This window comes from Colius striatus, chromosome 11, assembly GCF_028858725.1.
Source record: "Colius striatus isolate bColStr4 chromosome 11, bColStr4.1.hap1, whole genome shotgun sequence".
In the NCBI taxonomy this organism is placed as follows: domain Eukaryota; kingdom Metazoa; phylum Chordata; class Aves; order Coliiformes; family Coliidae; genus Colius; species Colius striatus.
In genome coordinates this window covers 22,551,537-22,578,424 of record NC_084769.1, presented here as the reverse complement: position 1 = coordinate 22,578,424, position 26,888 = coordinate 22,551,537, and the positions used below count along the sequence as shown (strand labels likewise).

Genomic DNA, 26,888 nt, shown 5'->3' with positions numbered 1-26,888 from the left:
GAAGGATGGAACCACAAAGCATCGATATTGCTAGAACTCTCTGTAATCCATGCCAATATAAGAATACAGTAAGGCATTTGACTCTTTCAAAATGTTATTGTCTATCCAGATATGCTGCAAATTAATGGAGAAGTGTAGGAAAAATCAGATGGGGTTTTTTTCGGTGAGGTATCATAACAAATACTCATTCTTCTTACATTTTGACAAAATGTAAAGAAACCGACCTGCACACATATTCAAATTAGTTGCCAATAATATTTGTATTGCAATATTTAATATCATTAATGAATCTGCTTCTATTCACTGATTCTGTTGCTTAAGGAGTGCCTAAATTTTAATGGCTCTAAAGTGCCTTTAAAGTATATCTACCCAGACATACAGCAGATTAGAATGGGGAGTGAACTGAAGGACTTCCATCTCTGGCAGGATTTTAACTTTTAGTTTCAACCTTCTGTCACATTTTAGGTGAAGAATGAGGCAAAGGATTGTTCTTCCTGGAAGAGCCGGATCCTTCTCTCAACCTCATCTGCCCAGCCTGGCTTAATTTCTGTGCTTACTAGGAGAGACAAAGCTTTTGCTGAACTATTTCATTACCTTTTCTCTCTTCAAACCCTTTTCTGGCTTAGGAATGCCCTGACTGTACTCGATTCTCATTTTTCATGCCATCTTTTCTTGTCCTGTGGTCAAAAAAATGGTGCCGGTGAATCCTGACAGTAAGAAATTCTGTAGCGTAAGGAACAGGTGTGAACTGCAGCTCCACTAGAAAGAAGCATAGATCAGGGTAAACCCATTGGAGGGGAGATAAAAACAAGGATCATAATTAGGTCTATATAGTACATGGTCATATTTAATGGTCATGGTTTCTCAAAACAAACAAAAAGAATCATTGTGAGCAGGCTTGTAAGGCAGTATACGTGAATGTTTTATTTCCAGAAGTTTTTTTACAAGAGCTTGTATGGAAAAGAAGTAAAGAATTGTCACAGATCAAAACTGTGGCTCAGAAACAGAAAGTGGAGTAAGATGAAGCCATCAGCTTCTGTCTTGCAGACTCTTACCAGCAAAACATCTTAGCATTCCATAGAAGGTTACATATTGCTTCATTAAGAACTTGGAAAGAAAACAAAAAGAAAGCAGAAAAAATTGCAGGTGACTTTTTTTCCCCTGCTACATACAAGAGGGCTGTGGAAATGTACAAAACATTGGAGCCCAGACTTATAAGTTAAGAAAGAAATTAAATACTTGCATAGATGACAAGAATAACTAGCCATAATGATGGTTTCAGTCACAAGGACTATATGAAGCAGTGTGTGAAATATTAGCTTTAAAACTCTCTTGCTTCTTCTATTCAAATTATTTATTCAAGTTAAGGTAAAGTAATATCTTATAAAGAAAATATTTACAAGGTAAGTTGAGACAATTATTATTTTAGATGATTTTACTCTGTACATTTTTGTAGTATTAAAAGCCATAAACTGCACAGAAAGTTATAAGAGATAATGTTTAATACCAGCCTGATGAAATACAAAATATTTTCACTATGACCTCAGCTGAAAATTTTTAGTGAAAATTCTTTTAATACAGTTCAGTTCCTTGATCTTATTTTTCACACAGCTCTACCAGCAGTTGTGCCAGCACAACAGAAGGGATGGCACAGGGTGGGAACAGCAGCCTGGGGGAGCAGGAAAAAAGGGGTCAAAAATGTATAAACTAACCTTGCTGCTGAAGAATCATGTCCATTACCAACATCAACACATACAGGTAGTGCTGCTACCCTTTACTGGAATGCTTATAGAAATACAGCTAACTGGGGCAATTTGCAGATTCAAACCCAGGTCTAAATTAGTGACAGTTACTAACCAAAAATGTATTTTTTAATATATTACATAAACATACATGCACAAAGTTACTTGGAAGAGATTACCAGCATGAAAATACTCTTACCAGCATTAGTCAATAGAGTAACTGAGGTTCAGCTTTGAGCAAAAGACACATCTCTTGAAGAAGGAGGAGATGGGGAACTGAGAAAATCATCATCTTCAGGAATAGACTCAACAGCTGACAATGATTTATAATACTCGTCCTCTCCATCCAGCACTTTGATTTGTCTTGAAAGAACACAAACAACATCTATTAAGTTAAAAAATTAATCCTGTCAATATCTTCAGAAATAGAAACTTCTCTGTGGATGTGAAAATGAAGAGTGAAGATGTGACAAAAAAAAAAAGGTGGGATACAGCTTTTATACATACAGCCTTTCAGTTTGGATGTACAGAATGACAGACCAACTATTTGCAACAAAAGGGTATTTAATTTCAGTAATGTGGCTTTTTTACCTCTATGTGTTCCACAAGTAGGGTATGATTTTAATAATGAACATATTTCAGCTGATGGTTTGCTGTGAATATCACCAATTTTTGGGGAAAGCCCTATTGACATCAAGAGGCTTTCATTTTCCTGTGATGCATGATGAGCCCTGCAGTTCCATGTTAGTGTTTTTATTCCCTGAACTGGAATATAGACTGTTTTTAACTAGGAGTCTTGTATAGTCATGCAAAATTTTGGGCTTTAACCTTGACTCAGAGACCTCCTATTCATACAGTTATATTCAGAGGGAATAATATAGAAAGTTCTTGTATATTTTTGGAGTAGATACATTTGCAAGACAAAGCATCCCTCAGTTTTCTCTGCTCCATGTTATCAGTCAATGAAATATTTTGGCAATTGCATAGCAGTCAACCCAGCTTTTGTAAATTGTCTTCTGCCTGTCACCAGGTGATCACCGGTCACGTGACAATGAGAACTGACTCAATTCAATGGACAAGGAGCAGCTGCCTTTTAGGCTGATTGGTCTCTGTCAGCTCTTAAAATGTGCTCTCCCAAGGAAGGCTGAAGCCTGTTGTGCCTGCACTGCTGCAAAGCTGACAGAGGCTCTGTCAGTGTTCTAGGTCAGAGAACTTGTATTTTCAACACTCATCATCTGGTACCTTTCACTAGTGCTAAATGCACTTAAAAACATGAAGAAAGGGTTTTTTTGTTTTGTTATGGCTTGGTGTTTTCCTTTTTTTAGTAGCAGTATTCACAGGGAACAGGGGAGCATACTTTAAAAGAATCAGTTCTAGTGTCTGCGGGCAGCAATACATGCAAGCTTTACATTTGCTTCTGCAGAAAATGTCCAATGTCAATGCACAGAAATATGTTAATTGTTTATTTTTAGAAACCTCTCTAGAAAGTTTTGCATATTCTGTAATATCACAAAGGACGACTTCTGTTTACAGTTGCTTAGAACTAAGAAGATAGATATTTACCCAAGTTTTCTTGGCTTCCTCTTGCTCCCTTGATATTCTAGAGTTCCCTGTGGAGAGGGCCAAGAACACACAGTCAAAGCAAAGCAGCAAGTCGTTAATTTTTAATTCAAAGTGATTTTGTGTTGAATGCAAGCAGATGCTGATAATATCAGAAGTCACAGCATAATTTTTTTGATCAAAGGGCTCAAGTGAGCCTGATGAAGCATGCATCTTGCTCGTCTTTGATAAACCACATCAATTATTCACCGTGAAGGCAGACATCCTGACATGAAAGCAACAGATAAAGAGCATAAGCACATGTTCAAGACGAGAGCAGAAGAACGTGGGGGTGGGGCTGGAGAGGCTGAAACAGGTATTAATAACAGAATTATTAACTGGAAACAAAGCCAGTAAAACAGCTTTATTGCCACTTTGAACTCACGTTTAACTGGTTATAGTACATGTTGTCCTCAGGGCTATTCAGCATTTTGGGCTGCTGACATCGTCGACGAGGTGTTCTCAGCTTCTGTTCAAGACAGTTTTCTGAACCTACAATAAGATAACACAATTTAGTTTTAAGCTGTGCCAGGTGCTGTGAACATCTTAGCGTACTTTAGTCTGTAAACAGTCTTTTCTTCTGTCCCATTTGGTCCTGGATATATTAACAAGTCTGTCCTATCCAAAGTAAGCACACAGAAACTTGGAGATCTTTGTTTTCTCTTTTGAAACTTAGTTCAAACACAAGTTTTTAAGCAGGACTTCATTTTTACTTTTACAACATTTTTATTCTTCCATATATCTGCATCACACAGCTCCTTACTCCTTTCACACTTTATCATAGTATCTTCTATTATCTAAGCAGGAAATGAGGTATATTGTGACTAGCTAGGGATATATCATTCAGCAGCAGCAAAACCGTTTTTCTACAGTAGACAGTAATAAAGCATTTTGACAGATGAGATTTAGCCTATTATCATCATTTTCATTATATAAAAAGTCTACCTTCTTGACATGGGTCTCTCTTTAATCAGAGTAATCAGACCGGCTTGGAATTATGCTTGTTTAATATAATTTGTGATGTGTTAGAAGGTAATAGTGGCATAAAGTCACCTGGAAAGCAAAGTGTACAGGTGAAGGAAATATTTCAGGAGGGGTGGATTCTGAAAAGAACTAACAGCCTTTCTGTTCTTTGTTTGTTTGTTTGTTTGTTTTGTATGAAGGAAAAAAAACCCCAAAACATTATAGTGTGCTGCACGCTATTTTACCAGGTGTTTTCTGTGGCACATCCTCTCGATTACCAGAATAAATCATGATTTCAGAATAAATCATAAATCACTAGGTTACTAAAAGGCACTTATAGGGGGTAAGGAAAGGTCATTTACTTTTCAAATAATTCTCCTAATGTCTTTGACTTTGCTGACATCTCCCTGTCAAAAAATATTTTAGTGCTGGTATGAATAGAACCACTTTCTGGTGGCACTGATGGAAAAATATACACCTTATCACATTCGCATTCCATACTTCATGGGAAACTTGCCTGATACAAAAGACCAACACAAAGATCAAGTAGCACGAGTTCTTTTAAACACTTAAAAAGTGAAGTCAATATGGCTTGTGTGGATGCAGATCTCTAATCTCACAAATCCACTTGTAAGATCTGGTTTTAAGGAGCAGGTAATGTTACAAAGAGGTTTGCTATACATCCAGGTTTACAGCTTGCAACTATTGTACTTCTCTGCAATTACTGAGTGAGGTAGAGGAGGTGGTTGAACTTTGGCCTTTTCAGTCAAATGACTGACTGTTCTGAGATATCTCCTCTCTTTAACTTTCTCTCTCTCAACAGTAAAATTTTAGAAAGATCCTAGTTTCCTCTCAGTATGGGGCTGCAATGTCTGTATGGAAGAGGAGCGCTTGCTTTGTGCCAACTGGCATGTTCCCTCACAACACCCGAGAGGGATGTTGGGTTAAATGGCTACCAGGGAAATGACTACAGAGGTGAGTCTAAAGTTCAAAGCCAATTTTATAGGGAAAGGTTACATATCTCCAGTAATACAAAATAACTTTAAAATAATACGCTCATGCCGCTTGCTAATTTACTATCCAGAGCTTTCAAGTTCAGTAAACCTTTACATTTTTTATAAAGAGATTATGTCAGCTGTACCTTTTCTACTTACCTGGATTGTATAACAATCAGACAAGGCAGAAGCTGTTCCAGAAAATACTTGTGGGGAAACTGGGTGCTCTAGCAATATCTGGTATTTAAAAAGTTTTTTCTCTAATATTTAGATAAGATACAGGTGCAATATTATTCTCTCTGAAGTATCTGGAAGTTTTGTGGAAGACATGCCATAACTACATTATCTCTGTTTGCTCTGAAAGTTACTCAAATTGATCTTAGAGCTTTGTGTCTCATTGACAGCAGGGTCTGCAATTTTTGCAAGCAGTATTTTCTGTTGCAAGGCCACGTGAGTTCCTTTTTCCAGCAATGTAGTTCTCAAACACCTCTCCACAAATAATTATTTGAATCTAGCAAGAATCTGGTGCTAATACTCACATTTCTGCACAATTTCATGCACCTCTTTGCAGTTTTCCAGAAGTTAAAACACAGCACACAAATATTTATACATTTTAAGGCAGTGCAATAATACAATGGTGTATTCTTTTTTCCTTTCCCCCAAATGCTACTGTGGCCTTTGTATTATTTTTTTCAAAACACTTAGAAGTATAGTCTTTTTTTTTTTTTAATAATCTTTTATTCATTAGGATTCTGAGACACTAATATTTTGCTCTAGCTTTTTATGCTGACACTTAATTATTTCTGTGTATTCTATGGGTGGTCTGCAGCTCGTATCCTCCAAAGGAAATACCCTTTCAGTGGGCCCATTTGTCTTAGTGTTTAGCAGCATACTACACGAACAGCGCAAAATCTGGTAACATTTATCATAAACTACCATATATGGAGGAAAGGGTACTAACATGTGCACAACACTCAGCATTTGAATAGGTATTTTAAATGCTGTTCTAAAATATTCTGCTTTGATGACAAACTCAAAGCCACCAGTAAGAAAAAAAAACTCATGTGTCATTTTAACAGCAATAGCAGCAATACTGGTATCACTGACAGGGTATTGTCTACACTGCAGCCAAATTGTGCCAAGTGCCTCTGGCATGTGCAGGCTTCCGAGTTTGTGACAACTTTAGAGGCCAAGTGAGAGAGTGAACACATGCACTTCCTTTAGGTTTTCCTTTAGCACCATTTCAGAAGTAAGAAAGAGATCTGCCCCACTTTTGTTTGGAAGAAAACCTTTCCATCATAACTCTAAGCACGGAAATTGCTTAGGTTACAATGTCTTTATTGGTAAATTCCTTACTGCAGTGCAGAAATAACAGAGTAAGCAAAACGTCTTCTGCCAAGTGCAGTGTCAGTTGATCCGCCAGTGTAGGGCAGCTGAGGTTCTGGGTATCCTCCTCCTTTCCATGCTCAAACCCAGAAAGGTTGATACACACGGGTGAGCAGGCTCATGTGGATGCTTCCCTAAAGCTACAACAAAATTGATGTTGCTTATAGTGAAGAGAATTAGAAACTGGCAAATGGGTAATTCCGTTGGAGTATAAAGTATTTATCAGTAAACAAACTTATGGCATTTCTGTTAACTCCTCTACTACCACTATTGGTTATCCCTTTTGTTTCTCTGGTATGTGAGATCCCAAGCCAATAGATCAGGACCTTGCAGACAGATTAAAAAGACGTGTGTTTTCAATTAAATGCAAAGTCAAACATTAGAGTTACATTTTAAAAAACTACTGGGAATTGCATAGTTGGAAAGTAGTGTCTCCAGGAGAGACTTGGGAATCATCACAGATTTTAATCTGAATATGAAGTAGACTGGGTGCAAAGCAGAGGACTACTCGACAGAAATAGAAAAACAGTTTCCTCGTTAAATGCAGAATTATTTTAAAGTGGGTGCTGTAAACTGCAGAATGTTTTGAGAACAAGAACAATCTGAAATCTGGAAAACCTGCCATATGGTGAGAAATTTAAGACAGTTCTATTTCTTTTTTTTTTTAATAGAAGATGAAGAGGTCTAAACTCTTGTAGAGGAGGTGGAGGGCTTTTCACCTTGAGAAACCTAAGTTTGAACTGTCTAGTGGTCAGAAGTGGAAGAAAATTTCAGACCAGAAATATAGTACATGCTGAAAGCAATCAGTCAGGAGATAAAAAAACCCAAATAGCAGTATGGTGGAAGCTCAGATTGGGATTGGAAACTTTTATAAGAAGTATATTTTGACCCAAGCTAAAGTTAAAAACTATTCAAGACATGACATAGATCACTTCTAGAGGATGACTTCACTTGACATTGAAGACTTAGATGTCTTGTTTGTCCTGCTTATGGTACTGAAGAGTTAGGGATCAGACACTGGCCACTTTTCAGAGGAACTGAGAATCACCAGGTTTTGCTCTCTGAAATGAAGCTAGGGTCTACATAAACTGTTGATGATTGAACCCTTGCTTCAAAAATCCCTAGATGCCGATAAGATTGCTAATCTTTCCTATATAGATAATTCTGCTAAGAAAATGGTGATGATGCAGCTACAACTGCATTTGGTACTTGTAAAATCCACTGATGCAAGTCAGATCGATTTAAGGTTCGTGCAGCACAGAGGGGCCTCTAAACTCAGGATGAGATCTTACTTTTTGGAAGGAATGCTCAGAAGGAATTTTCACCAATGTGTCAGTGCCAGAAAGCAGGCTGCATCACCAATTCCCTTGCTGAAGGGACTCCATCCACTACAACACATATGGAAGGGTGGAGCTGAGTACTCTCATTTTCCTTCTGAAGCCATTTTCCCAAAGCAGGTTTGGAAGGGGTTAGTCTTGTCTCCTTCTGTTCTAGGCGAACACAAACCTACTATCCCAGGAAGGAGAGTCCTCTAATTACTCAGATGGAAAGGTTTAGAGTATGAGAAGGGGCAGCCTTCTAAAGGAGAGGTAATGAGGCCATTTAGGGGATCATATATATTATTAACAGAGTAAGCAAATAAAGTAGATAAATCAGTATGACCAAGAAAAATAGTAAGCATGTGGCTGATTTCCAATCTATAATATCAGATGAAACATGAAAGTGCAACCCTTAATTATAAGCAAATATTAGCACAGACTCATGGGATCTCATCATAACATCTCAAGGTCTACATTCATGAAAATTTAAGCAATGTTTAAAATCATGTTAATTTGTTCTTTGTTTGTTTCTTTTCCTGCCAGTCTAATTTATTCTGAAAGACTTTGGTTCTCAAGCCTGGATATATTGATCATGCCTATGTAAAGCATTGTTATAGCCTGGGGAGAAGACTTTTGCGGAAAAACTTGTCTTTGTTCTCCTTTGATAATTTATATGTATTTTGATGTTTTCAAGCTTTTCCAGTTTTGAATCATTTTTCAAGGCAGCAAGTTAACTTCACTTTTTCTCTTGAAGTCTTAGGCAAACGCAGAAATGACCTCACAGAGAATGATAATACACATCCTCCTCCTGGACTGGATGCTAAGAGGATAATTATGTGCAGCATGTTGATTTCAAGGAACAGCTACATTTTCTTCTGTGCCATACAAGTCTGTTCATGCAGAGAATTCCAAGGGGCTAGTGATTCTGGTCCCACTCACATCAGTGTTAAATAGGAGTGACTGAGCATCATTTGTGCAGTAAAAAATGCTGCAAATTAACTAGGCTTTATGATTTTAATTATTTCAGCTTTTTTTAAAAAAAAGAGAGATTTACAAAGGGCACACATAATGCTGTTTGGCCATGAGAGTTCATAGGAACATATTTTCCTCCCATCATTCTCCACCATTTGCACAAATTTGCATTGCACCGTAAGTGCAAAATCAGAGTAAAATGGAAAACTTGCCAGAGAAGCAGAGTGAATACTCAGGCAGTTAGTCCCCACTGAGTTCCTGCTGTGCCTGCCTGCCTTCCATTCTCAAGCCAGTTAATGTAGAACTATCTTGCACACCCTGTACTAAACTGTGGCCAGTGTGAGTGTAGTATGAGCACACATTAAGAAATACCAGGCCCACATCACACAGTACATGGCTAGTTAAGTGTTACCAACTATAAATGCATCAGAAACAAAACCCAAACGAGTCTAATAGGCTTCACAAAACAAGTACCACAGCATCATCTGTAGCTTCATTTGGGAATAATGAAGTGATCAGGTCTATGTGATATACTATAAATATATACTATACATTTAATTATATAATTATATTATATTGTTCTGTGACAATGCTGGAGGCTGACAGAAAAGAAACAGGTTGTTCTCTGAAAGATTTTAATCTCTGTCCAGGCAAAAGCACACCAAGAGACGACAGCATAGGGTAATGGAGAATAAAGGGCAAGACTGCTTGGTGACTTAAGTAGTGAGGTATGTCTCTAATATTTTTCTTTCTGAGGTTAATTAGAGGGGAAAGAGAAAACTACAGGAAAGAGAAACAGACAGGAAACAGACAAAAAAATGAAACAATCAAGTAAGTTTCTCAAGTAAGAGAAACTAAGGAAGAGAAGAAAAGGAAATAAACAATCATTAATGGTGAAGCAGTAGCACCCAAGTTCTGGCATCAGAGGATTTGATTAATATAGTAACATGAGGAAGCTGGAGGCATATTGGCATATTTAATACTATTAACAATTATAATTCTGTCCAGGATACTTCATGCTTACCTAGCAGTAACTTCAGAGCTCTGCAAATTTTCAGTAAGACCATGTTGATATCATGAGATACAGTATGATGGGAACCATTCTTGCCACCAAATTCCCTCAGTCCCATTCTCTATAGAAGAGTGTCTAGAAATATTTATAGGGACTGGTGCTCTTCATGCTGCTAGTGACAAGCAAGCATGGAAAGAACAAGAAATGAGACATCTTTTGAGGAGTTACAAGGCCTCTCACAAAATTTCTTACTGGAACTTCACGTAAGTGTTGCTAAAGGAAAGGACATTAACTACTTTAAAAATATATATATTAATGCTTAGAAAAAGTGCTTAATCCTTAGCAAATCCTGCAACTCCAATGTAGTCAAAGCTCTTACTTCAATTCAGTAGGAAAGAATAATAAATTAGATTTCCTTATTTTCAATATAAAATGCTTTGTGGTAAGTGTAGTTGCTAGATTCACTGAAAACACAGAACCTTGAGGGGTAAAAAGTCCTATCATAGAAAGATTTAAAATAAAACAAAACCAAGCTTCATGGTCACCTCAGATCCCCCACACAACTGTGGTGAACTAGAATTCTGTTTATTCAGATGGAGTGTGCTCATAGTGCCAAGAGCCATAGACTGCTAGGGAAATTAGTGCAGCCTCTTTGATGTCATGTGCATCCCAGAGTCTGTAACACACCACTAAAACTGTGAGCATAGCCTTTTATTTATAACCCTAAACAGAACCATTTGAATACACACACTGAAAGAACTCGTAACAGAAGCAATGCATTTTCTTCCACCCAGTGATTCATTACCTACAGCTTCATTTTGGATACTGCAGTTCTATGCAAAGCCATATGCTTTAGATTATAAAGCATACTAAGCAAATCGTAAGTTTTTCAAGATGGTATGTAAAGGCTGGTTTTGCATCTGTTTGTTGCCAGCGACCCAGATGATACTGTAATTAGAACAACAAATATTTTATGTGAAATCAATCATTTAGCTGTCTCTGAACCCTGAGACAATGCCTTTTAGATACACTTTGTTGGGAAACAAGATCCATAAATAGTTAGAATCTTGGCTTTTGTTGTTTTGTTTCCCTTCCAACACAATTCTGATCCTTCAGTATTTGTCAGTTCTTTCAGTTTCTATTGTGAGTGATTTAACTGTAGAGGAAAAAGGGAGAGATTAAACAAAGCATACCAAAGAACTAAACTGTCAGTGACTAACACGGGTAAGATTCAAACCTGTCAGCAAACAGCATGCTTCTACAAGTACAGTCCTAAAGACATGTCTTCCTATACACGTTGAACACACACAATCCTACACGTATCCTGCATGTAATAACATCTAATAGTGGGTTCCAGAGGTATGGCAACTAGTCAAACTAACCAGTGAAAGCCCAAGAGGTTCACATAGCTACAACTTTAACTTCAGAATAAAAACCACACCAAACCACCCTGAATGGCAGAAACTATTTCTGCACAATGAAGACAACTTAACTGATGATTATTTTTCTTCCTCTCCTTAAACATGACCCAAGGCAGTTGTGGAAGCTGCTTTTTGGTTAATTCTTGAGATCTTTTCAAAAGAGACAGTTAGTGATGAGAGACAGGACACTTTGGGCGTGCCAGAATTACTACATATCGCAGCATATTTTCTGGTTTTAGAAGACCTGCTTAATCCAACAGCCACCAGGTGATAAGATATAGCTACCTTATGTTATCATTTGAGGTAAGTGATGTCTCTCTTGCAGTTTGAGAAATGCTGTATAATCAATAGAAATGAAAGAAGAATTTTGTAGGGGAAAATCCTACTGAGAGCAATTAAATATGAAGAGAATACTTCCGGATTGGGAAATCCCTGAGCCACAAACTGTCTTAGAGAGTGTTCTGGGCAAATCTCTCTGCTTGCCTTGCTTTTGTGCTATACCCAAGGCATTTGCTCTTGGCTACTGTCAGAGAGAGGAAATTAGGTTAAACAGACTTGGATTGGACTGGAAATATACTTTCGTATGGTGGTGGTGGGTTTTTTTCTTTCTTTTTTGGTGAGGTTGCTAACATTCAAATAACAAGGAAAGAAATCTACTTCAATTCAAACAGAACAAATCCCCAAGGCACACCTGAGCCTGAAGTTGAGGTAACTTTTCACAAGATGCATATCAGAATGTTCAATGCAAAGATCCTTTCAAAGTGAAGTTTAACTGCTTACTGCAGGACAGTTGTATTACACTTGCCTTTTTGCGAGCACTGCATCAATCAGCCTGAACTTCTGAAGGCCAGAAGTAGAAATCTCATGCAAAGAAGAATACAATGGAAAGCCAGGCATTCTTCAATTTTCTGGTCATTTCCCATTTTCTCTTCTCTGTGAGTATTCATCTGAGCTACAGTCTTGAAATAGAAACACTGGGACATCTACACAGGCTTGTGCAGCCAGTGGCTTGCCATGATGCAAGCTTATCCCAAATTCCCAACAGCATTATGTCATAGTTGGGACTTGGCCTGATGGTGGTGTTTATTTGTTTAGTGAAGTTAAAGAAAACAGGATTGGAAAGAACCTCAAGTGACTGTTTTGTCCTTCCCTGCCTTTCAAAGTAAAACCACATCTCATGCTGGAGGTAAGACAAATTTTCAAAACTGCTCAGAAACAAAAGATCTCAACAAGATCCTCACAAAGCATCAACAGTGGAGCCACTCATTATTAGTTCAGCGAAATAAAATGACAACTATTCCTTCAAAGAAGAATGAGGATAATAATTTAGTCAATCTGATTGATTAAATACCTTTGGCAACTAAAAAGTACAAATTCTAAATATCATAGAATCATAGAATCATAGAATGGTAGGGGTTGGAAGGGACCTTTAGAGATCATCTAGTCCAACCACCCTGCAGAAGCAGGTCCACCTAGATCAGGTTGCATAGGAACATGTCCAGGCGGGTCTTGAAGACCTCCAAGGAAGGAGACTCCATAACCCCTCTGGGCAGCCTGTGCCACTGCTCTGTCACCTGAACAGTGAAATAGTTTTTTCGTATATTTAAGTGGAACTTTTTGTGTTCCAGCTTCATCCCATTACCCCTTGTCCTGTTACTAGCTACAAAAGAAAAAAAGGATGTCCCAACCTCCTGACACCCACCATTTAGATATTTGTAAATGTTAATAAGATCTCCCCTCAGTCTCCTCAGTATCATCAATTGTAGAGATACTCTCCAAAGTACATCTGGACCTGCTAATGCACAAATTTTTAAACTGTAGATTGTGGATCTCAAGAATGGCATATCATGTACTAATATGCCTCAGGAAACTCACTGGACATTTGGCACTCATTCATCTTGTGGATTCTAGCTAAGAAAAGCTAAGCATATGGAGAAAAAAGATGAAACAAGCCTAAGTAAACACTGCAATTAACTTAAAAATAAGAAGTCAAAACATTCAGTCCATTAGAGAACAGTAACAAATCACAAATACCTTCCTAATACTGCTTCTTTACACATCCAGCTACTGAAGTTGCCAAAAATGCATCATAAAAATGTGGTCAGTTAATCTGTGCAATGAAAAGTAGGGCAGGAGTCAGTCTGTAAGTTCATTCAGTTAAGATGTGGTTTATAACAGGCCTGTGTTTCAGAGTTGCTGTCCTAGCATATAGCCTGGATACTTTTAAAGGTGATTCCTCACCGTCTTCAAACTGTAATAATAGCATTTTTATTCCATACCCTTAGAGATTAAGTCACTTGATTGACTTTGAATTCTGGACACACAGGAAATTTGTATTAATTTAGCATAATGATGAGGCGCAATAAAGGCTCTGTGGAACCACAACAGTACGGTCTCTAAGGTTTTGTTCGTTACAGAAGCACAATTTGCATATCTAAAGGCTTGAAACCATGGGTCCATATTGATACATCTAGTATCTCAAATTCAAGTGTAGCAGATTCAGCATATATTTCAAAGAAAAAAATGGTAGAAGCCCAAGATAAAACTCTCAGTAGATTTCTTCATTAAGAAATGAGTTTTTTTCTGAATTCAAGGTAGTTGGCTGCAGTAACTTTTAAAGGAAGTATTTAAGAAAGCTTGACTGAACCCTGCAAAAAGGCCATGAGTTAGATATTTGCTTCCCAGCATTGCTACAGTGATTTGGTCTGAGATTTGTGTATGATGTTAGAACTAAAGAAGGGATCTTGGCTAGATAAAGGATACTAGTGCTGCTGACCTACCTGCTACAGTGATCCATTCCTTTAAGGAGTTAATTGCTACTGAGACTGCTAACATTAGACCTACAATTAGTGACAGTTCACAAGTGATCTACAAATCAGGCTAGGCCAGTAATTTCTGACTGAATATTTTGAAAGAGAAACGGAAGATGCCAGTGCAAACTGTTCAGTCTATGACAGAGGTAGAAAAAGAAGTAGGACTGGAAAAACCCTTCAGTATCCTGTAAAAAGAGCATTTATTTTCCTCCTTCCAAATCAAAATCACAAACCTTTTATTGACGACTTATACTATGAATGTCATGGAAGAATGCTAGACATGTATAAAAAATAAAAGGTCATTATTTCCAGAGGTTCATTAACTTTCATCCTGAAAAGGTAGATGAGAGCTTCCAGTAGTGACAAAATGTATACAGAAAATGTAGTAAAGGTGTTCAAAGAAAATTGAGAGCGGTTTGCAAAGAATATCAACACTGGGATCTCAATCATTTTAGACTATGCCTAGGATGATACCTAGCTATACTGCCTGCAGTAAGAGTTTTGGGGAGTGAAAAGCCTACTTTTCATCCAGTCCTTCCTAAAAGCAGTTAAAAAAATGGCAAAAACTTCAGCTCATGGGAGCAGAGGAAGACTTACACATATATGCACATAAACATATATGACTTTCCAGTATTATGGTGACTTTCTTATGTGTTGTTTTGTTCTGAAATCATCTTTCTTGACAGGGCACAGCTTGCATTAGTACATCAGTACATCCTCTGAACAATCTTTGTACTTCAGTGTCACTCATTTTGTATTGGTATAGGATACAGAATTACTTGGATTTTTTATTTTTCTCATAAATACATGACTATTTCTAGTGACTTTGATGATATTTTATTCCTCAGAGCTTAATGAAACCTTTTCTACCAAAGTGAGTGGTGATTTCAGGGTTCAAACAGAGGAAGGCTGATTTTTAAACCATTACAGGTCACCCCTTCTGGAAAACCAGGCTCCTTCATGGTATCTGAGTATAGGTACCTGGAGTTTCTCATCACTAGAAAATACAGATTAAGTAATTTCATATGGTTTGTTTGGGTTTTTTGAGTTGATTTGGACAAGTTTTCTACCTCTTAACTACTAGAGATCTTTGCACTTATTTTCAATCCCTTACTTACAACTATCTACTAGATTCTTGTCTGGTAATTGAATAATATATCCCTGCAGAATAGTTTATGATATAGCAACATCAAATTCTGCTTGTGTCCTGATTCTGTACTTGGGTCTGTGGCTATTGCAGAGCATGCAAAGTTGTGAACTAACACTTGTTTAGTTACTGTGTGAACGACCCACAAAGGACCACAGAGTTCCAACATGGATAGACTAGTGCATTGCAAGTGCATGTAAGCTATGGAATGCCACTTCTGATTTAGCTGTTTCGGATAGCCGAGAAGTATGGCCATATTAACATAACTCTCTTCCATAACATATCCTGCTTCTCAGTAGGACTAATTAGCTTAGGCACGGCACTGCACTCATCCAGCCATACCGCCTCCAGGCTCTGATTCACATCTAGCTTGAGCAGCTTGGCAGAGCACTGGCATGCGCTGAGTTGCTGTATCATAAATTTATAGCATGGCTTATTCTATACTAACTTTCCCATGGAAATAAAACCTAAGAATCAGTTTTACTGCTGTGAACAGATCCATCAAAGTCTTCTATTGAAGTAATGCCATAATAACAATGACAATAGCCTGTCCCCATCAGAATGGCTCATATTCTGAAAACACTGACATTGATGCAGACCTTCACAACTAGAATTAGTTCTTCTGAAGCCAGCCCTAACATTCAGCATATGAATACATGGGAAAAAATGGAAAGTATCAGAAAACCACATTGATATTAATATGGTTTAGAGAAATATGATTAAAATAGAAATGTATAATAGACTTTTTAACTCTTCCTTTTAAGAAGGACTGTCTTAATTAGATTATTAAAAGACCATATGAAGTAAAATGCTATAGGTAGAGAGAAATATGCATTTCTCTTTGTTTGTAGAAGATATAATACATTTTAAAAGTCCAGCAATCACTCTGTTTACACAAAAATTAACTCATGAAGCAATTTTAATTCAAAGATAACTGGGAGCCATACACTTTTCACAAACACGCAATAACATGTAGGAGTACTTAAGCTACTTGATGAAAAAATCTTACATTAGGTTCTTCAATAAAATAAACAGAGGAATAACTTTTGCTTTCAGGGAAAGTATCAATTCCACATGTAGCTGTTCAGCATTGTCTAAATTAGATGAATATGAGATTGGTGGGTGGACAGAGGCAAACAACATAATCATAAAGATGTACGGTTTAAAATAATGTAGAAAACAAATCACTTCAAAGAGGCCCATAAAATTATTTGTTTTAAAAAAATTAAATTATAATCTAGCACAAAGCAAAGAAACATGACTTGCAGACCATAACTTACCATTCATTGTTTGCTTACATAAAGTGGCAGGAAATTATCTCCCTCTCGTCACACATTTCATTTTTGATTAAGTGATTTTGCATTATTTGTTACTTCAAAAAGCAGACAGAAAAACATGAGGTGACAAAGACATTTTTTTCTTCTCTGAAGATGCAATTTTCTAGAAGAAATCTGTCTATAACACCATATACAACAAAACAAGGCTTTCAGATTTTACTGCACTCACTTGTGTCAGCAATCTACAAGAAGTCAATGTGTTACGCTACTGCATATTGTGGATCATGTGATGCCTTTTAGAATAGGACCAATATTCTTTAAATATATGTTATTATTTAGTGGTTTCCCCTTTATTACAGTCAATCAGTAACATGTATTTGCTCAAAACTAATTACTATTCTTTCACAGCTATGTTGACATAATTTTGTTCAGAACAATCCACAGTACAAAAAGCACATTATTTACACAGAAGCATAAATCTTTGGTTTATTTCTAAAATACATTGGTGAAGGTTAACCACACACTTTTTTGGCATTCTCTGTGTGTGCTATTAGAACTTGATCTGGAAAGTTTATGCAGAGATACGAAAGACCTTAGGTAGCTGTTTTGACATTCTGAGTCTTGGCTTTATGCATTTTGTGTATTTATTTTTTAGAGAAAAAGAGCTCTAGTTACCATGCTTCAAAAAAAAAGGCTTTGCAGGGTAGGATGCAAGCCGGCAGGCTACACAGCTGCTGCATGGTCTATGTGCCTGTACGACCTGACAGGGCCAGAAAAGGGCTCTTTTCTTCATTACACTCATTCTTCTTTCTCTTTTTTTCTCCCATGGCTGCAGACAGCCAGAACTAGGATAACAGTTTGAACATAGAATTTGCAACATTGGCCTTGTAAGAGATGAATTTCCGAGTCATCTCTGCTGAAGTGTTAAATTCAGATGTCTAATGATGACATTCTAAACACCATCATTACTTATTTCACTGGAGCTCAACGCACACAGGGGAAGAGAGTGAATCATGTTATGAAGAGGTATATGATGTATTGGTCCTCTTACTTAAGAAACTGCAGTAATTTATGCCACTATTCAAGAAAGACTTGAGTCTCCAAACACTAGCAGTAAACTTGGTCCCACAGAAAGGAGGCTGAGCCTATCAGAGTTCATCCTTGTAATGAAACATCATGTTAGTAGAGGGTTCAAGGGGACCAAGGAGCTGAGAGAGCACACCTGATTACCTTTTCTAGCTTTACAGATGACAAAAACAGTCAGAGGTAAATGTTTCATGTCCTGTCATGTACCATATCACTGGAGAGGAAGTAAAGTTTGAATTTCATGTCGAATTAAATGGACAAAACCAGTAATCCTGCCTGCACCTGCACTTTTCTTATCCTTTTAAAGAACTTATGGAAAACCTATGGATAAGAAGCACTCTACTGCTGCCAAGTTTATCTAAGATGGCATCTAGTCATCTTTGTACTGTAACATATAGTAAAACCAGAACTATGGCAATTTAACTTAGTATCCATCAGGAAAACATGCTTATTGTCCATACTCAAGAGTTAAAAAACCACTCAATGACATCACAAGATAGGCCTATGTTTTTTGTGGCTTTTTTTAATGGTATCACAAAGTATCTTCTAGATTAACAGCATTTAAACATGAGAAATGATTAAAGCAGCATACAAAGTCAATAAAACGATCTCACTAGACTTGCGTAGAGGGTTTAATCTTTAAAAATAGCCTAGTGTTTAGTTGTATAAGTTCCAAATGGTGTTTAATGGGTGAAAATGCTTAAAGATTTCTAAAAGACGTTCCTATTTCTTGGCCATTAGCATTCTGTGCCAGGGTAATTTAAATCTTTTTTCAGTTCTGGGTACTCAAGATCACAGCCCTCCTTATTTCTAAAGGGAAAGAATTTCAACCTATGTGAGAGAAGCATCCCTATAAAGTGCAACTACTAACGGGCCCTCTTCAGTAAGTGCCGTGACCAGACAAATGGAACTGCACCTGAGTTAGAAGTTATTTAGGCTTCTTTTTTATTCAATTATTTCTTCACTAATTTTAGGGCAACAGAACTTTTTTTGTGTGAATTCAGGTCATATTAGCAAAGAGTTTCAGCTGAAATAACATGAAAAAACTTCAGAGATGTTGAAACAATTCATTCTGGCATCTCAAAAACAAAACATTTTGATTTTGTCACAAGGGGACTCCTTTCCCAAAACAGAGGAGGTAGTGCTGCCACCCCTGATATCCAAAAGCTCGGTGATTAGGCCATGTTCTTAGGTTGTGAAAGATGTAGCTTCAAACACCTCCTTTAACTGATTTGGTACAGGGACTTGAACCCAAATATCGTACTTCTCAGGAGAGTAACCTAACTGCTGGGCTAGAAAATAGGTAGGTTTCTCTCAGCCTCATTTGTTGAAAGTGTTCCACTTTGCATAAAGTAGTTAAATATTCATTGAAACAGAGATTGAAAGCCAGGTGCTGGCCCCCTTTTCCTCTGACTGCTCAAATTACCAGGATCTCAAGTCATTCACATGCTTTCTGTTTCTGTGGCCTACTTACTATTTAATGTACTCCACTGATGGGAGAAAGGAGAGGAGGTGAAAATGCTTTCTTCTCTGAACTTCTCTGTCTGCTTTGGGCATAGCCCAACCTGATGAAAATATGGGTCGGTTAAAGTTTTGAGCCTTACCTTTGGAAAGACAGTAGTATGGAAGGTAAGAAATTATCACTTTCCTACATGTAAATTAGTTAAAAATAAAGTAGTTTAATGACAAAAAATAGTATTATTTAAAGGAGAAAGAAGTGAGACATCTGCATCTATTTGTATCCAGTGTTTATCCCTATTGGCACAATTAATAAAAACTATGCATAAATCACACAAAGTTCATTAAATCCACTGGCTCGAGCTGCTGGCTAATTGCTAAATATACACTCGATAAAAATGTAAAATCTATGCCAACTCCACATTTTAAAACTGGTTTCTAGTGAAGATGTCTCTGTTTCCCAGTTGCTGTTCCAATAGAGCTGTGTTTTCACGGTTATCGGTCTTAGGGAAACAATATTGCCCAGACCAGTGCCAAAAGATCTGAGGCCCTGGAACAGGAAAACAAAAAGCAGCTCTGTTGAGCTTATGACACTAAGGAGTTAGGCTAGTCTGTATCTAGGGTAATTTTCTAATGTGCCTGTGAATCTAAAGTCTGCTGATGCCAGCTGTGCACATTTCAGTAGGCCCTTTCAGATACTTTAACTCCTTTATGAATGTGGCCTTTAGTACTTACTTCTGCAATTTTGTCTTCAGCTAGCCTGATGTGAAGGTATCATTGCTCATTGAAACTTAGATTGAGTCAAATTTAGCAAATCTGATAAATTAAAGGCCAAGGAACTATGTAGGCCTTTGCAAACAGATAGTCTGATGCTGTCAGAATTAGACACAGATTAAAACATGATGAGTGTGAGAGCAGATGAGGCTGGAGATATCTGCCCAAACACGTCTCTAAAGATCACAGAAGACCCATCTATACTTTTTTGGGTAGGGTGAGCTCTCTGTACTCCCATCCTGCACAGCCTCCTTTTCAGAGCAGGCCAGCGTATAACCAGATATGGATCTTTACAGATAGGGAGCTCAGCAAAAGACTTTAATACTTAAAATGCCTTTTAACAAATCCATAGAAAGCCTTATCTGAAGGGTCTCTTTTTGCTGCCATCACTGATGGCTCTGATTGTTGAGGGCCTTCCTGACATCAAACAATCCCAGATGCAGAGAGGCCTTGGGAGCTAGCCCAGTGCTTTGTCTGGGCCTGACTTCAAGTTTTCTGTATTTATATTTTTTCCAAAACATGATTTAGAACAGATGTCACTGGACACCAGAGCTCTTCTCCAGGCCTGGAGTAGATAATCACAGCAAAACAGGGAAATATAGAGCAGCTCAATTTACATTGCATGAGGATATTGATCTGCATAGCAAGGAAAGGGCAAAATCCACCCATCTCCAATTTTAGTTTAACTAGGCTCACATTCAAATATCAGTGCTGGTTTCCCTCTATTAAGACCCAAGCAAAATGTTTTGTTTCATTGTGAAGGCCTTATGACTAAGCAGAGGATTTTGGGTTAGGGATGATTTAGGACCATTTCTGCTCATATTCTCTATTTCTGACATTGACAATGCCTGAACAACATATTCAAAGCACTTGCCTTAAACCACATTTATGGTGTTCATGTTTGAAACAAAAGATGAAATAATGTTGACAAATAGTATTACAAAATTGATATAGCTTTAATAGAGGCTGAATGAAAGAAACGGGAATATGAAACTCCCTTCTTCTCTACACAATGTGTGGTGAAATAAGCTGTCTGCAAAGAAGGGAAAAAGCCCAAAAAAGAAACAGTTGGAAACAATAGAACAACATATGGTCCCATATGTTGAATGCATAATGCTTCCTAATTCTTTCAGGATAAAATTCACCCTTCTCCTGAACAAATTCCGAGTAACTGGTATTTACCTATGAGTACTGAAGAAAGGAATAAAATCTGCCCTCCATACACAGACAGAGGATGTGGCTATGAAGCAGCTTCTTTGTAGTTGCCATTGATACCCCTGGATTGGAACAGCACTGGTAATGTTTTTGATTCTTTTCCAGGGATTTATAATTGCTGATCCACAGGCTTATCCCCATCTCTTCTCCCTGATCAAATCTGCTCAGGGAATGCTTTCCCTGTAGAGTAGTCTATAGGAAAGAGGGCATATGCTCAGCTTTCTGAATCACAGTAGGACAGCAGAATACCTAAACTGCCTTCAAAGTTTTGTATATAGAAAGCTGCTGGTAAGGCATACCCAGGGCTTCGGGGCAATTCAGTTCTACAGAAGTTTTAGGTGATACCTTTGCGGCCCTTAGGTTTGAGATACACAATTTCCACTCATAATTCCTGTTCCTATGCAATTCAACAGTCCCTGGATGAAGGAGTGGGAGAGGAAAAGGCCTGCAAAATCCAGCAACAGTTGTAATGTTCTTACCGAGCAGGTTTGTAAGTGTACTGAACGTAAATGCTCAAACATCTATCCAGCAATTAAAGTGTCTCATGTCTAAATGCTCTAAATTATTATAATTTTATCATGTTTTGGATGGCTGTATTACTCAAAGGATCAATTAAGAAACCCCTGGAGATAATGAAGTGGCTACAGTTCTACTGAGTCCTCACAGCTCTGGAAGCCACGCTACCAGCTGGTACTCACTTGCAGCTTTTATCACTGACCGATATGGACAATACTTAGCTGTATTTATTAATCTAATTTCTTTGTATAGAAATAGTTTTGAAAATACATGTTACTAAAAAAATTATGTATTTGAATTCTTGTTTATATTTGTAAAAATCTGTGTTAAATACCATGCCCTTACCAGTCTGTCTGTTTGGAAGAGGCACCTTTGAATTTTCTAAGTGGGTATCTCTACAGCCCACTAGAACTATCTTCACATATGCAGCCAAATTCAGCAGACTATTTTCTACGCTGCTGATTCTCTTCTTTCTGTTTTGACTAGATCACGCAACTGAGCTGGCTGATACATAATTTTGATTAAAAAAACCCGAAAAGATGATTTTGTGTTTTAGCCAGATGTGCTGGTAGCACCAGGAGTGACCTATGAACACTGGAGGGTGTTAACGCTGCAGTAACAGGCACCTCCACTGAAAAAGGACATATGAGTGATGTCTTGATTCTTCAGCTCAGTGGAAGTCCATCACCAGGGAGGGGTATTTAAAAGGTATGTTCATAACTAGTGCCAGAGAAACATTAAAAAAAAGTGTACCAGATAGGAAATAAGGTTAACCAATTCATAAAAAAGTTAATTGCTCAGAAATTCTGCTGTGAAATGGGAATAAAGGCAGAAAAGCCTTTGTCCTCAGTTTGGTAGGTTGAGGGAATTATGTCAACATGCTGAAATAAGCCCAGAATTTTTAGGTTTATTTTCCCTTAGTTGTGATTAAATAAAGCACAGGCTCATTATTTCTTGCATTCCTGAAAGATGCCAGTGTTCTTTACTTTTTAAGTCAAAGCTTGCCTTAAGAAAAGTTTCTGGGGAACTGCGATTCTTAAGCATTTCATCCTCCACAAATCAATAAGTCTAAACATATGTAGTGGCAGCTTGCAATGCCCAGGCACAAAGGAGGAATCTGAAGAAACTGCAGGATGCTAGTCTGGGAATTGGCAGCAAGCAACATTTGGGAAAGACATTTCCCACTACCAGACACCAGTTACAACACCTGCATGCAGGACAGCACCTGAACCTCAGGGGTCCTTCCAGACTTTAACATTTTAAAAACTCTTTTATGCTCAGAGATTTGTGAAAATACACCCACATCATGGCTTGCATACTTTGACTTCTACATATGATCAGTAATATATCATATACATAGCTCTCAGCTGGCTGTCACAGACTTCTGGAAGTTTGTTTCGTCAAAGGCAAAAAAAAAATCAGATGTGCTTGCACCAAGTGTCCTGGCTTCAGGAAATGTGCAAAAATGGCCATTAAAATGATGGTATGTGCTGCAAAAGTTTTGTCTGAGTATGGACAAGATGGTTGTGTCAAGTATCGCTTTGAATGGGTTTTTGTTCTTGAGTATTATCTGAGTTGACTCTGAGATTTTGCTTTGCTACCTTAGCTGTCCAGCTGGTTCAGCTCAATAATGCCATCCCATGACACTGACTTACAGCAAATACTAGATCCCAGTGTGCAGACCTGTAAACATGAGGTGTTGCACAACCTAGGTTTTCAGAAGGAATTTCTACTACAGAGAAATGCTGCTTCAGACAGCACTGGAGCTGCTGGAAGACTGACCTTATCTGGCAAGACTGGAAACCATAACCCTACAGAAATCATCCTAGGAAAGTAGTGTGTGCTCTAGGATGAGCATCTTCTCAATCCTGCTTTGTTCATTGGGGTTCATGTCTAAGTAGAATTCCAGCAGAATGCTGTTTTATTTTCCTCCTGGAAGAAGTTAAAAAGCTGTCATAAACTTGGAGATGGATATGATGGGGATGAGGACTTCAGATCACTGATTCCTCCACTAAAAGCAGCAGAGATTAAGAAGTACTTGGCTTTACATCTCCAGCTAGAGGACAGGGTCAAGGGTTATCCAGACAAAAACTGAAAAGACAAGGAAGGATGTAAAGAAAATACTTAGGCCCTGAACCACAATACACTCCCAGAATGAACTTCTGTTCAGCATGTTTCTAGAAGGCACTAAACTAATCTTAATGTTGATCCAAGTTGAGTTTTATTATCTGACAGATAAACAGCCAATAGTACATCCTAAACATATCCACACAGGTACTATACGCACTATGCTATAGGGATTAAAAGTCTTCCCTCTTTGGGAACTTATCCCGTCTGGAAAAGTAAAATGATTGTACCTCTTCCAGTCACCACCACTTGCTTTTCCCCAGCTCTGAAAAAGGTAATGAAGGCTTTTCCATGGCTACTAGAAACCATTTCAAAAGCTGAACCAAGATAGGGGCCAGGAGGGAATGGTATGGAGAGGAAAGAAATAATAACTGCAGAATTATTCATTGTGTTAGTCATTTGCCTCTCTTTGGTTCTTGTCTTTGTAGGTCAAAATATTTACCGACAGACACTCTGTTTCTTGGGTGTCTATGACACCTCTATCATAATGTGAGTCAGCATCAGCAATGTGTCAGCCTTTGCTGATGATGAGTGATGCCTGCCAGTCTCCCCTCATTCAATGTTTACACTACTATTTTGTTGTTAAAAAACCTGTGAACTTGACACTAGCTGCATTAGACCGTCACCAATATTTGGAAAAGTCACTGCTCTTCTCAATTAATATTTGGAAATACTTAAAGAGTTTGAGGAAAGTATTTTCAGGGAGTGTTTGATGTAAAAAATGCTCCAAGGCAGTTAACATTTCAAAATTGCTTCAAGACTGGATGAAAGATCTGATGAAATACTTCTATGTTTTAATTTTCCAGCTGGAAAAATACAACTTTATTTAATATTTAAAAGGTCTTTTACAAAATACACATAACTATTAAAAATGCTACCTGGGCTATTCTGCAGGAAAGGGAAGATAAACAAACATGTCTGGAATACAAGACCCTGCAGCCACTCAGCAGTCTACAAAACAACCTTGGTGAACATCCTTTCTTCCCAGGAAGGCTGCTGTCCACAGAAAGCACAGAGCCACCACGCTCTTGCCACATATTTGACATGACAATTGGGGGAAAAGAGGCATGAACTCACCCAGGAGAAAGCTCAGCTTTTTCTAGATGGACTGGGGCTGGTATTTGTGTGAAATCATCCTTAGACAGACTGTAAAGAAGGGGCACAGTGTGCAATTACTGCACTTACCTACTATTTCCTGGAAAAGGGCAAGAAGCAGATGAGTCTAAATCCCCACACATCATCTGTCTGCTTGGCTAAATTTGCTTTACATACATGCAGATGGGAATGTTTTATAGCACTGTCCTTCACATTCTTTCTCTAGTGACTATGTTTTTCCTCTTATATTAAATTTTCTCTTGCACTGAGATGGCAGCTCCTGGATAACTCTGCTTCATCTATGTGGGAATGCCTGGTACCTGCTTGATGTGTTACTGCACCATTTGCTTTAGAATGGAGTCGCACTTCAAAAGTGGATGGAAGGTTGAAGAAGAACTGTTGTAGAACTGTGATTTGTTGATCCACTGACTAAAAAACTTTGTCCTGACCACTCTGATCTGGCAGAAGGGAATACAGCACCAACACTGGAGGTTTATTCAATCTTCAGGGTGTTTCACTGCCTTCTACAGTAGAATCACTACCACCTTAAGCTCGAAGATGGTCCATTGATCAGAGCCTGTTTTCACAACCTGGCAGGCACCTATGCTTAGACAAATTAGAAACCACCTGTATTTCAGCTTCTTGGATAATGAGAAGGATTTTCCATCTTAAAAGCTGGTAATAGAGCTGGTGATAGATTTCAGTTTTAGAATCATCTGAGATGCTTGGATAGAAATGGATATTGCAGCAATACTGCAAAGTACCACAAAACCAGAATTTGGCCTAGTACATGAACTCAGTCTCACAGTTAGAATTCGTGGTTGAAAACTCTTAATTCTTAATTTCTTTAAGAATCAGATCTTAACTTTGCAATGACTGCCTTTTCATCTGCATGCAAGATTTTAAAAATAGGACTGGTGTTTCCTTTAATTAGTATTTGATACAGTATTAATATTCCTATTTATCTTCCACATGTCATATGGATTAAATTCTCATTACTTTTGATCTTAATACTTTTAAAATATGTAAATCAGCAGACAGACACCCTCTTTAAAGCAGTGTTTGCACACCACATCTATTATTGCCTTGGGCAATAGGAAAATATCTGCATTGCTAAAATTCCAGAATTGTGAGGAAATCTTGAAAAATCAGATATTAAACTGATGAATCTAGACAAATTATATAATGGCCAAGTAAACCTCAGTTCTTAAGATTCAGCGATACCTAAAAATGACATCAAAAGTAGTCAAAGACTAAAAATGACACAAAAAATAGCCAGACTGTCACAGAACATGTACTTAAAAGAGATCAACTAAGTTAATTGAATTGGAAGAATACTTTGTTTTTTAAAAAAACTTATCTTTAAGCTCAGAAATTTAAAATATAGTGATTATTTTTTCAACCTTACAGATGATACTGTTAAGCCATCTCTTTTTTTTCCCAACATTCTAGCACATCTAGCATGTATTTCAATTTATCTGAATACTATGGTCAAACATAGAGAGGAGAAACTTATGAGACTCTTCCATACAAACAACAGGCAAAGATGATACAGTGTGAACAAAGAGGTCAATCCCATGTAAGTAGTCTTTGATGACATAAGAAGCACTTGGAATTAGCCTTGAATGAACATGGTTCATAAATGTGCTAGTCTGAAAACAAAAGACTATCTCACCATTTTCCATTTCAGCTTCCTATAATAACATGTTTGTAGCTAGGCCTGTTAAATCTCTGCCTATGTTAATATTGTTGATGTGTATGCCTGAGAATTTTCAGGTGAAGTTAAGGGCTGAGTCCTGCCCTGCTCTGGCTGAGAGGCGGAGACTGCAGCAGCAATCACACTGCACGCCCCACAGCACGTGTGCAGTGCCTGCACAGCATACCCATTCCCTGCCTTTCAGCCCTAGAAAAGAGGAATCTGTTGATAAGTACCACATGAAAACTGGTTAAAAAGTAAAAAAAGATTTGCTC

At 37.8% G+C, this 26,888-nt stretch overlaps 1 protein-coding gene across 1 annotated transcript in view; it reads right to left on the bottom strand.

Annotated features, from left to right (window-relative positions):
• Nucleotides 1-1,969: 1,969 nt before the first annotated feature.
• Nucleotides 1,970-26,888, bottom strand: part of MYO3B (myosin IIIB) — a 177,825-nt gene continuing 152,906 nt past the window's right edge. Inside the window, exons 33-35 of the mRNA XM_062005192.1 lie at nucleotides 3,727-3,833; nucleotides 3,306-3,352; nucleotides 1,970-2,105 (exon numbers count right to left, since the gene is read on the bottom strand). Coding sequence (XP_061861176.1) covers nucleotides 1,970-2,105; nucleotides 3,306-3,352; nucleotides 3,727-3,833 — 290 coding nt within the window. The remainder of the gene's footprint in view (nucleotides 2,106-3,305; nucleotides 3,353-3,726; nucleotides 3,834-26,888) is intronic.